The sequence below is a fragment of the Ammospiza caudacuta genome, chromosome 22 (assembly GCF_027887145.1).
Source record: "Ammospiza caudacuta isolate bAmmCau1 chromosome 22, bAmmCau1.pri, whole genome shotgun sequence".
In the NCBI taxonomy this organism is placed as follows: domain Eukaryota; kingdom Metazoa; phylum Chordata; class Aves; order Passeriformes; family Passerellidae; genus Ammospiza; species Ammospiza caudacuta.
In genome coordinates this window covers 9,108,375-9,120,854 of record NC_080614.1, presented here as the reverse complement: position 1 = coordinate 9,120,854, position 12,480 = coordinate 9,108,375, and the positions used below count along the sequence as shown (strand labels likewise).

Below are 12,480 nucleotides of genomic sequence, written 5' to 3'. Positions count from 1 at the left end.
AGGAGAGGGGAAAAAAAGGAGGGAGGGTGGGAGGGGAATGGACAAAAGAGAACAAATTGGAGCGAAAAAATTAGGAAAAACGGCAAAGAAAAAAGGAGGGAAAAAAAAGTTGCTGACAGAAACATGTCTGCAGAGGTTTTTTCCACAATCCCCAAGTGACTAAAATATTAATTTACCCTCCGGCAGTACAGCTGACGGCGAGCTGCTTCTCAGACAGCAAGTAGCATTTTATTAAAAAATAAAGGAAAATAGTTCCCTCAATGACCTTTCTCTGCTTTAGGAAACAATTTTTCAAACAATAATTTTTAAAGTATGTGAAGGTTCTCCTCCCTCTTTAATCAGATCACTTCCTTCTACTCCCCCGTTCCTCCTGGGAAGCCGGGGCCATCGGCAGCGCTGCCAGGGCCGGGCTGGCTCAGCACAGAACAGCCCCCAGATCAGCAAACAACTGGCCAGGGGCTACAGGATCATCAATACTGGGCCTAGATAAAGCTTGACACAGTCTCAGCAGAGCCTGCAAGTACTGGCTGAGGTATTTTTTCTTAATTTCTATTTTCAAATTAATGGAGTGCCTCTCTCTTTTCAGCCTGTAGCCAATTACACATGGCAACACTATTCAGCTCTGGTAAGAGCTTACTCCTTTCATGGGCAGAAACGTTTCTTGCCTCTCTTCTGGCCATGTGGGCCAGAAGTCATGCCACAGGAAACCTTGGCATGACTGCCTTCCTCAAGGGTTAATCAGACACAACCAAATTCATTCTCCCATTTAATTTCTTTTCCTATCCCCTTCCCAAATGCAGTCCCATGGACAACTGGGTGGCTTCTCATTCACTCTCCTCCAAGTCACCAGGCACTGCTCTGCCTCCACCACTGTCACAAATGATCAGGTAACTCACCTGCTTCAAGTGCCACAGAGGGCTTGAGTGCAGCTGCTGCCAGCCTGGCCATCATAGGAGAGATTAATCCCTTACTAGCAGAGATCCTTTCCATTATAGAGGCTGCTGGAGCAGGTGAAGAAGTAGCCACTGGCTCACCAGATGCTGAAACTGCCTGGGATGAGGAATCTGTAGGAGTAGATGATGCTGGGTTGGTGCCAGAAGAACCAGCAGTCATCAGATTAGCTGAACTGGCAGGAAGTGGTGTAGAGACCCGACTGGGGATGATGGGGAAGAAGGATCCAGCTGTTCCAGGAAGTGCCGAGTTGGAGAGCGCCAGGGCCAAGGGAATATTGCTAGGAAGAGCCTGGGAAAGCAGGCCAGAGATCTTTGTGGCTGGTGTCATGCTGTTGGCAGACTTGGCCTGTGAGGAAGCAAGCTCAGCCGCAGAGGAGGGCGCAGCTGGGACGATGAGAGAAACGGAAGACTGCTGACTGGTCGGGGAGGCACTCAGGCTGGAGTTCTTGGAGCTCATGGCAGAGAAGTCGATGAGGTCATCGTTGCTGGACTCCTCTTGCTCGTTGTCCTTGGAGCCCAGGAGCGAGGCAGGCAGGCCCAGCACTCCTGAGCTGCGGATGTGCCGGCGCTCGTGTTTGCGCTTATGGGAAGTCATCTGGCTGGTGGAGGTGAAGGTGAAACCACAGCCTGCCCTTATGCAGTGGAAGTGGTTGGTGGCCTTGCTGTAGACACAGCCCTCATACTTGCATTCCTCGTACTTGTAGAACTTCTTGAAGCCGTCCTTGGCGTAGGCATCATCTTTGATGTGGTAGCTCTTGTGCTTCTCAATGTCACACTTGTTCTTGAAGGTGAATGTACACCCAGGTCTCCTGCAAGGGCATCGAGGAGAGGGTGGTTGGCCGTGATGGCAGAGCTGCTGTGTCCCACCTCCCTCTAGGACAAGGACTGGGGCTGTAATGAGACAACTGCCCCAGCTGCACAGGGGCTGTCTGTGGCTTAACCTGGGACACCCAGGCCAGCAGATTTGCTGCCATGTGGGAGAGCTGGGAAGCTCACTACGCTCTGAGGAACTGCCACAGGAACATGGGAATACAGGCACCCTCCACTAAAAGTTCCAACAAAACAGCAGGTAAAGGGGACTAAGGTACAAACTGTGCTTTCCTACTCTTCCTGAAAACCTAAAAAACCAGAAGAGCAGTTGTGTACAGAAGGCTAAGTCTGGCCCCAAAGGGGATGAGCTGTCTGAGAGAACCCTACCACGGAAGTGCCATTAGCAGTGTATTAATGGCCCACGGTTGCACTCTGAAGAGGTCTCTTTCCCAAATTATTCTAGGCTCTGTTTTCTAGTGGGTATCCTCTCCTCAGATCATACTCCTGCCCTCAGAGTGGTCTGTGGCACAATCCTGGAATTCATATCTACTCTGGTATATGAGTTCTCCCAGAAGCAATACTGAGAAGGTCACAGCGGGGCAAATCAAGTCCCCGTGCATACTTGGGGAATTATGACTTGGCAGAGGGAGGCAAGCAGACCACAGAGCTGTGAGGCAGGACTCCTGCCCTCCCTGCTGTCTCACCTGCAGTGGAAGTGAGTGGTTTTCTGCCCGTAGAACTGGCATTCCACGGTGCCGCAGTCCTCCGTGGCACGGAACCGCTGGAAGCCGTCGTTGATGAGCTGCGTGTTCTTCTTGTGGAAGTTCTCGTGGGTCATCACATCAGAGGTGCTTGTGTAGACCTTGTTACAACCCACCTAGCCCGGGCCCAAAGAGGAGTCATCAGCACAGCGGTTTAACAGCCTGACATTATTACCAGCAGCAATAAATACATGGGTAGCACACGCACATTTAATAGTTCCATTTGTGTGCTTCTCCTAGGGGTATTAAGTCATCACTTTAATTCCCAATCTAAAGACTGATAGAGCATAGAGCAGTTGTGAAAAAAAAAAAAAAAACAAACAGAAACCAACTCTCTGGGCATGAACCAGTAAGAAAAAAAGGGAGGACTGGAGGGATAAAATACCAGCTCCAGATAAGCATGCCTGCTTGGGGAAGCAGTTAGTAGGGTTCTGCTCTTAAAGAGAACAGAACACTAACAGATGCTGTTGCTTTTTGTTATCTTGGAGTGACACAGAACAAAGTAGGATTTCATCTATTTGGGGAATACAAAATTGAGTGGGAAAAAGTTATTTACTTCTTTAGTCCTTCTGGGAGGTAAGGCATGCTGGTGCAACATGAGGCCAACCAGTCTTTTGATCTTGTAATAAATGGTTTCATTCTAGCAAATCTTAAACCCCATGTTCAGCTGATTTTAGCAAACTGGTGACTTTTTTACCCTGTCACTGTTCAGGACTTCCACCTCAATAATTTTAAACTTTTGCAGTGAATGAGAATGCTGTGATGAGGACGGAATGCTGAAAACCTGCTTTCCTCTGGGTAAAGCGGGGCAACTTTGCCATATTGAGTAAAAACCCACTGGAATCTGAAAACGTCCTCAGCCCTGCTGAGGGAGGATTTTTTTCCTTTTCTTCTAGCACAACATGTGCCAATGCCTGCACCATCTCAGAAATGAAGAGAAGGAAAACACCACCCCTTAGTTCAGCCCAGGTTGATTCAAACAGGCAATAACAAAACCCATGACAAATACCCGGAGAAAAAAATAAAAAGGATCTCCAGCTATTTCCAATATAAAAGAGCCTCTCTCTCTCCACACTGACACCTTGAAAAAAGACAGGCCCTGCATGGCATTAAAAAAAAGAATTAAACAAAAGCGTCCTTAGGAATAATTTGCAATGCAGCTCTTGGTGCGAAAGCCTAAAAAAATGTCAGTTTATATAAACAACTAACTGAATTTTATCCACACCAATTATGGACATAAAGAAAAAAACCCCATGTGATGGATGGCACAAATTCTGCCATTTAAGCAGTATTTTCTTTAATTGGGAGTTTATATTCTGACACCTTTCCTGTAAGGCACTGCTTACATGGGCATGACTTTACAGGAAGACAGTGGGCACAGGATGGAATTAGCCATATATAGCTGTGTAAGCGAGGGTCTCTATTTGAACTTGGAGCGCCTCAAGGCTGTGAAACACTCCTCGTGCTCTGAAAAAAAGAAATCAAGCAAATCCCACCCTGCTCAACTGAAGAAACTAAATAACCAATATTATGGAAGTGCTAACAGAAAAAGTCCTCAGGAGAAAGACACATGAAATTCCCAATTTATCAAATGCTGCAAGCACATGCTTCAACCAGTCCCTATTCAGGACAGAACTTGAGTGCATGCCTAACATTTGAGTATGTGCTTCAGCCCCATTGACTTCAGAAAGCTTCAAGTTAAACATATGCTGAAGTCTATCCCAGCAAAGCATTTAAGCATGTGATTAAGGCCTTGTGACTTTAACTGGGGTCTTAAACTGCTGGGACAGGTCAGGAAGTGAGCCTGACTTTTCAGACCAGAAAATCTGTCACCAAGGGTTGGCTGATCACTCTCCTTGTAACTGCACATTTTCAGGGCAATGGTTTAGGCCACAATTCTACTAAAACGAGTACATGTCAAACCATTGAACCTGAGGAATGATCAGGGTAAGACCCAAACAATGTGGTGTGTTCATGTCTAAAGCAGTGAAGGTATCACAGCTACATCTCTGCAGCAGCTCCAGCTCTGGCTCCACTGCTGCTGAACCCTGGAATACAGCTCTCAGCCTGCACCACACATGAATGCCACCGGCAAAGGACATGGAGAACCAGGGGTGTTAAGTGCAGATATGTGACATTAAGGTTTAATTACTTTAGAAATTGATTATGGAGGAAATTAACCCAGTGCTAAAGGGCAGATGTGCCACAAGAAAGTCTGGTTTCAAGGGAGGGACAGATCAGATTTGAGTAGAGACAGTGCAGTGGCATTAAAGAAGTTCTTGAGTCTCAGAGAATGGGACTTGCTTCAATAAATCCAAGACTTTGAGAAAACCTTGAGACCTGCTTTGGACAAGGCTTTTAAAAACTGAGACTGGGGCTTCCCTTTGCCACTCCCAGTGCTTGTCACCAGTGCAGTGAGGACAGGGCGTGGACTTGTCAGACGGGCTCTGAATGTCCCCCCTGTGCCTCAGCACAGCCCCATGCTGTCTGACAGAGAGCACTGGAGCTGCCAGGACCCCCAGGAGCCCCAGGAGCCCCAGGAGCTCTCACCTGCATGCAGTGGTAGTGAGTGCTCTTGCCGTTGAGGTGGCAGCCGTGGTAGTACACGCTGCAGTCGTCCAGGGGGCTGAAGCGCATGAAGCCGTGCTGCAGGGAGTTATCCCGCTTCTTGTGCATGTTGTAATGCCGAATCACGTCCTGCTTACTGGTGAATCTCTGCAGAGATACAGACACAGATGTGAGACACGCGTGGTGCCCGTGGGTGAGCGATCCCGGGGCAGGGTGAGTGTCTTTTGCTGTTGGTAATAAACTTATGGGACCAGGAGTTGAAAGCTTGGCAGTAACCACCCCAAGAGAATCAGATTAAAGAGGAGCTGTGTGTGTGCATCTTCTTGGTAAAGGGAAAGTAAATATACAAGTTCTAGAGTAAACATGGCACTGGGGTGATGCCCAGAATCTGCTCCTTGCAGCTTTAAGATTGCAGGTCTTCTAACATAATTTTAGCTGCTACTATCTCAAGAAGTGCTATAGTTAGAAAGCAAACCAGTGAACTGAACAGCCTACAAGCAACTAAGCCAAGCTTCCAAGTCACTCACTGTAGTGGTTAGCAAGACACTGGCTGCCACATTCATGTTGGACTAGAAATCGGGAAAAACCCTTTGCTCTTTTACATTGTCCTTCCATTCTAAGTCTCTTGTGTCCCCTAGAACGTAGGATAGTTTTGTCAGGAAAACAGGGACAAAAGACTTTCTTCAAGTCACAGTAAAAGATGCTTTTCTACAGAAAAACAGAGCTCAGAGCTAAATCTGTATGACCAGAATATCCTCTTCAATCTCTCTCTTCTTGAAGCAATGAAGGGGTACCCCATTGTCAGAGCAGGCTAAGTGCCTTTAAAATGAAGCTTTTTATTTCTATTTCCCACAGACATCAATATTTACCACTGAAGGTGAGAAAGTAAATCTGATTTTTTTAAAAGAAATCAATATCCATTTATTTTGAGCAGTAATTGAAAAGGCCTGTATTCTAATGTTTAACAACTTTTCTAGTCTGCCTCATAGGAAACAAATGATTATCACTTCCACTCTTTCCTCCTATAATATCAATCCTGATCAATCTCATTGGTATTGGCACGGGAATATATGGATATAGATTTCAACAGAAATCCCTTGGAGGCTGGAGCCATGATTTCCCAGGGCGTACATACAGGATTGCTATTGCCAATCATTGTTAATTTGTGCCCACTTATTACAAAGCGTTACTTATTCTAAAATATATCTCAGCCATAAAATAATTTGCATTTTAAAAAGCAGCCTAAATCCTTATTCCCTGTGAGACCAGACAGCTCCTTTGCAAGCAGCTTCCAGACTCCTTAGGAAATAATCATGAGGCCAATCATAATAATAGGTTTTTCTGTTTTTTCCATCCTTTGTGTTTCTCTCTTTCTGGAGCAGGGATATCTGTGTCACAGCTGGGACAGACTCATCTTGATTACTTGATGCTGGGCTGGAAGGACCAGTCTGTGCATCCCGGAGAGAAACTCTCCTTTGATCAATAGAAACCCACAGCAAAGCCCGGCAGCTCCAGATCAACTTCCTCTGCTGTGGTCAGGCTCAGCCCCGCGAGACCCAAAGGTCTCCCAGGGCAGGGCTGGAGTTGTGTCTGGTGCACGGCAGAGGCAAACTCTGGGATTGCTGCTCACGCATCAGCCTGACCACAGAAATGCCAGTGTCAAACTCTGGACCTGGGATCAGGGTAAACAAACACAGCACGTGACCTGCTGGCTTGACGTGCATACCCTGGCAGTTCTCCCAGCAATTACAGCATCGCTCCTACCCCCGCGCCTTCCCCACAAATCCCACACTGCTGCTGGTCTTACTGCGTGTTTTGTTGCAGATACTGCTGCTAGAAAGTCACTCGGGCAGCAGGAGGGAAAGAGACAGACTAACAGATCAGCATTCCCTAGTTTCAGGCACAGTTTGTAACACAGCACAATTTATGCTCTTGGTGTTTCACTGATATAAATGTGGAGTAGTTCCCACTGACTTGAGCTGATCTATATTTGGCTCCTCATTGTAGCGGTCTGAGTTTGGTTAAATGGTATTAGATTGAGTTAAACGGGAGCAAAACAAAGTTCTGTTAAATTCAGAACATATCCCGTCCTCTTCCAGAGCAGCACAGTGAAAGGGCACGTGCATGCAGGTGAGAGGGGAGCCCAGGAGGACGCACGCTCCCCGTGGTTTCGTGCTGCTGCTCGCAGCGTTGCTGTACCTGGTAGTTGCACTCGGGGTCGAGGCAGTGGTAATGCTCTCGGTACTGGTAGGCGCAGTGTATGTGTCCACAGTGCTGGCTGCCAGAGAACCTGCAAACGGGAGGGAGGGAGACACAGTAAACCACTGTCCTGGCAGCAATGCCTGTAAGCAAGGTACAAACAAACTAAGGCCTGTTCCTGCTTTTATATCGCATGTTTATGGCATTAAACCCCACCTCCTTTATCCCCTCCAAGGATGGTGACCCTTGTGCCTTCCCTTGCTTATTTGTCACTATTTAAAGGTGCTTCTTGAGCCGGATCACTCGGGTCCTGTACATCCCTAATCTGTCTTTCCCCTTGGAATTCATCTCCGTTATCTAAGTTGTTTACTTGGGGAAGCATAAGGAAGGAGGGTTCCTAGAACTAAACACCACACAATTCTAGAATAGAGTTTACATACCGCACCAGCAAATTTCAGAAACCTCTCATGACAGAAGGAGACAAATAAATGTTGGGCAAATATGGATTCTAAATTTTAAGTATAAGTCCACCTAGTAGGACACCAGAAAAGCTGCATACAGCAAAGTTGAAAACTCCTGACATACAGGGTGGCAAAAAAGACCAGAAGGACAGAATTGTTGTGTAATACCTACATACAAACAGTCAGTATGCAGAATTTATTGACTGACAGACACACCAGGAACTGGCACAAAGGGATGATCCAGTAATGGGGTAATCAGTGCAATGAACTCCCTTGTGTATATTCTAGAGGACCCTAGAAGAGCTTGAAAGGGAAGAGCAGTGGAGAGAAGGGGACTCAGAGGGGAAACATTCAAAGATAAAGTACCATCTGCTCAAAGGTTCCTCAAAGGTTCCTCACGTCACTTAAGTGCTAAACACAGCAGGAGTGCATATGATAAAGGGCATGGGAAAGAAATGAGGAAGGGCAACAGATAAAAAAGGAAAATGAGAGGAGTGAGGGTATCCTGGGGCAACTGAGGAATGGGGCAGGAGCAGGGAAGATTACAGACCATAGTAAGGTGAGGTAACGCAAGGCTGTGGCATAGAAAAAGTCTATGTGAAAAGCAATACTAAATAAGCCATTTCTGAAGCACAGTAAGGAAGAGGAGGTCAACTGTGGAGACAGCAGGGCCTCTAGGAGATGGAAAGGGGACTTAATTGACAGAAAAGATAGACATTGCTAAAAAATTAAATGACTTCTTTGCCTCAGCATTCACAAAGGGAGACAGGGACAGATGCCAGGAGCAGACATGCCTTTCCCTGGGGAAGGAGAAGAAATACTGCAGGAAATCAGGATCACGTCAGAACAGGTGATTGAGAAACTGGAACAAACCTCAGCAGCAGAGAAGAAACAAACCACAAGGCAAACAGCAGGGCTGGCTGCACAAACAAAGGTGTGGAACTGAGAGCAGAGGAGGAGATTCCTGCTCAACGCCTGGGTGCCTGCTCAGCCTGTCCAGGGCAGCCACCAGAGCCACCGTGGCACTGACCAGGGACATGTGGCTCCACAGCATAACCAGCTGGTCCTGCCAGTCCAGGGCTTTGTGTCAGCTACACCACCAGCAGCTCTTCAAGGAAAGCAAGTGCCCTGTGGGAAGCTTCCTCTCTATTCCACTGATGTGATGGGGGGAAAAGAGAAAAGGGCTGGAGACCTGTGCGGTGCAGGCCAGGCAGGGAGAAGAGGATGATACAGACTTTGCTGACAAATACAAAGCAGCTCAAATTATTATCAAAAATGAGGATGCAAAGGGACCAGAGATACCAGGTGGAGTAAAAGAAGGGCCAGACACCAACAAGATCTGACTCCAGGAGATGAGTTATTTGAGGCACCCTAGCAGGAATGACACATGGGCTCAGTTTTAAAAACAACAGCTAAACAAGCACTCCAGCACTCCCAACTCCCATCCTCCTTACCATGTGCCTCAGAAAGGTGTGTGTGGTGTCTACAGCACTGGAAGGGACAAACAAGTGTTCCACCAAGTGTGGTGGGGGAAGGAGGGAAGTGGCAAACGCAGCACAAAGGGGAAATTCTGCTCCTTCAGTGGGCAAGGTTGGGCTCCTAAAGGGTTATATTATCCTGTGTTTCTTCTGACACTTGAAACAGTTCAAAGCTATTAATTTTTAAAGCGCAGCATCTGTTTAGGTTTTTCATAACAGGAAAGCTTACACACACCACACACTTACATGCACACACACACACACACACATTTACATGCACAGACTCTACAGTACATCCACACCCCCTGAACTTACTTAAATATAAATTTCCATGCACATGAACAGACACAAACACACACACCTGAAACAAGAAACTCACAGACCAGCTCATCACACTGATATACAAACCCAAACTCCTAAGTTGTCAATACAGACACATAGATGCAATTGCACAAGAACAACCCACTCCCTCTTCCTTCACATTAATCGGTTCACCTTTTTTTTTTCTTTTGCCAGAAAGTCTTGATCTGGCAAGAGTTGATAAATAAATAATAATAAAAATAATAAATAAAGAAGTCAGCATGCTTAGAGAGTGTTTACAGACTCATTACTCTGTAACGATGATGTGAAAGAAGAAAAAAAAAAACCCACCCCAATTACAAGGGGGGAGGAAACCCACACAGAAATAAATATTTAAGCAAGTGCTGCCAGAAGCACCATCTGCTGAGGCACTAATAATAATAATAATAATTTTTTCTGTGGTCTTTTTTTTTTTAATTATAAATATACAGGGAGGAGGAGGGGGAAAAACAACCCAACCCAAACTAGCTAAGTAAGAGGTTTTGTTTTGTTGTGTGAGAGAATGGATTATCCCTGGGCAGCTTTTGGCAGTGGCTTTGGCAAACTCATTAAGCTAATTATCAGTACAGACATAAGAGTGCTGTGTCTCTTCTCCCCCCACTCCTTGATTTTAAGGCTTTAAACTGGTTTTTTTTTAAATGTGTGTAAATTGAAGGGAAGTGGCTGTGCTGGCAACGGGTGGCTTGCGGAGCCTTTTAAGCAGGATGTGGTGTCCCTGAGGTGGCTCACAATCCTCTCTCAGCTACCTGCCCGACCCAGGGAAAGGGGCTTGCACAGCTCCAGAAGCAGTGCATGTGGCTGAAGTGTTTACAGTTCTCCACTTGAGAGGGGAATGGGGGACAGAAAGGTGCCACCTCCTCTCCCCCTGCAATTCCTACAATTCCTGCAATCTCAGAAATAAAAGGATGCCGCTCCTTCTGGACCTGGGATAAGGGTAAACAAACACAGCACATGAGTTTAAACCCCTGCTTTCCTTCCTATATTCTATATATTCTACTACTGTCCTGTCCCTTGAGGCAGCCAATTCCCACATGAGGGAATTGCTGCTTGAGGAGCTGCCTGTGGTGGCACAACTGCCCTCTCTTCCCATGGGCTTTTCTGCCCCCTTCTCCTACATCTGGGCAAAGGGGAGGAAATTAAGTCACTTATCATTCCATTCTTGAGCTAGGAGAGTGCTGTTCCCACTCTTTTTCCCTGCCAAAATGTTCCTTTTACTTTCCTAGGAGACTCTCTGTGGGCTCTGCTAAGGTGGGAAAGCACAGTACACACTCCCTTCCCCTTTCATTAATAAGTGCCCAAGTGCTGGTGGGAGCAAACCCTCCAGTTTTTCCCTGGAGAGAAGTGTTTGCTTCTCTTTGTCCCACCACAACAACCTTGGGCTTCCTCTCAGCATCACTGTCCTGACCTAAGCATGCCCACAGCTGTGATAAGGTGCCCTACTCTGCACCTGATTCAGTGAGGATTTCTCAGAAAAAAGAGGTGCAAAAATGTTCTAGGATAAACATCCCATGTTGATGCCAAGAGCTCCCTAAACTCATGTCACTTGTGAATCTCTCTGGCCGAGATTCTCAGAGCTGAGATGCTCTCTGCTTGCCTCCTGCAGACATGGTAGGGGGAAAAGGCAGTGGACAGAAAGAACAACAGCCAAGAGGCAGAACTCCCATTTAAATCCTGGGCTTCTTCAGTGAAGCAGTTTTCCACTATTTGTCACCAAGTCTAACAGCTCCAGGGAGCTGAGCATGCTCTTGGCATGACTGTGTCCCTTTCACAGCTATGCTCTCCCAGGCAGGGGGACAGGGCAAGCACAGATGACACGGGAAATGGAAGTACCAATGTCTGGTTTAAACACCTGATCCAGACAGGACCTTGTCTCTCCCACCACCACTCCATCTTCTGACTCCCAGCCCTCTCCCCAGCAGAGTCAAAAGTTTTGCCTACCTGGCAATATACTTCTGGTAAATATTTACGTCTTCGCTGACGGCTGGTTTGTCAGTGGGTAATCCATTCCTAAAGGGAGACACACAGGGCAGAGCTGGTTAGCAGGAACAGGGCACAGCTTAAATTCCTTGTTTCTCTCACACACCGCTGACAGATCAGGAGAGAGGGCCCAGGGAAGGGTGCCAGCAAAGACACCCATAAGTTTAAATTCCCTCCCCTCTGCTCTTCAAACCCTGTACCTTCTTCTCCCAGGGAAACACACAGGCTGTGTACCACCCTTCCTGCATGTTCCTTCTTTGCAGGACTCTGAGCAGTTTGTTGGAGAAAGTGAGAAGATCAACCACAAAAACCTGTTTCTACAGAAAAAATGCCTCTACAAAAAAGTGATGGCCACATGCAAACACCTCTCTGAGGCACCTGGCAGTTCTGCCCTTGTGTGCACAGAAGCTTTGCCCCTGGCTCAGCTGCAGGAGAGTCTCTCAGCCAGCCACTGTGAGCTATTGCCCATTTCTCTCTGGGAACAGTGGCTCCAGCCCCTGAATGGGGCTTAAAATGCCTCTTTGGTTCATAGATACCCCAAAATTCTAACAGACAGATAATGTATTTTAATCAATGAGAAAACCACCCCAACTGTCACATAAGCCTGGGTTATTTTACATGGTTAGGAAGCAGATAAAAATAACATCCTTAGTGAGGAAAATTAGATGCAGGGCCAGACTCCAGCCTACCCAAGAGAAAGGGCCACCCCAGACAGGCTGCACACCATCTTCTCTGTGTGCTTTGCCCATGCCCAGCCTCCACTGCGCCTCCTTGCAGCTCTGCACCCTGGTTTAAACAAGGACACTTTCACAGAGTTCACTTGAAGGTGGACGAGTTCAGGGCAGGTTAATGGCATTGGATCTGAGAGAGTTTAAACCCATGTATGTGCAAGGGTGTATGTGCAGATGTGTGA

The 12,480-nt window shown here is 46.9% G+C and overlaps 1 protein-coding gene across 1 annotated transcript in view; it reads right to left on the bottom strand.

Annotated features, from left to right (window-relative positions):
* Positions 1-12,480, bottom strand: part of CASZ1 (castor zinc finger 1) — a 60,549-nt gene that overhangs the window by 20,725 nt on the left and 27,344 nt on the right. Inside the window, exons 4-8 of the mRNA XM_058818805.1 lie at positions 11,529-11,597; positions 7,292-7,382; positions 5,075-5,239; positions 2,468-2,640; positions 897-1,762 (exon numbers count right to left, since the gene is read on the bottom strand). Of these exons, the coding sequence (XP_058674788.1) occupies positions 897-1,762; positions 2,468-2,640; positions 5,075-5,239; positions 7,292-7,382; positions 11,529-11,597 (1,364 nt within the window). The remainder of the gene's footprint in view (positions 1-896; positions 1,763-2,467; positions 2,641-5,074; positions 5,240-7,291; positions 7,383-11,528; positions 11,598-12,480) is intronic.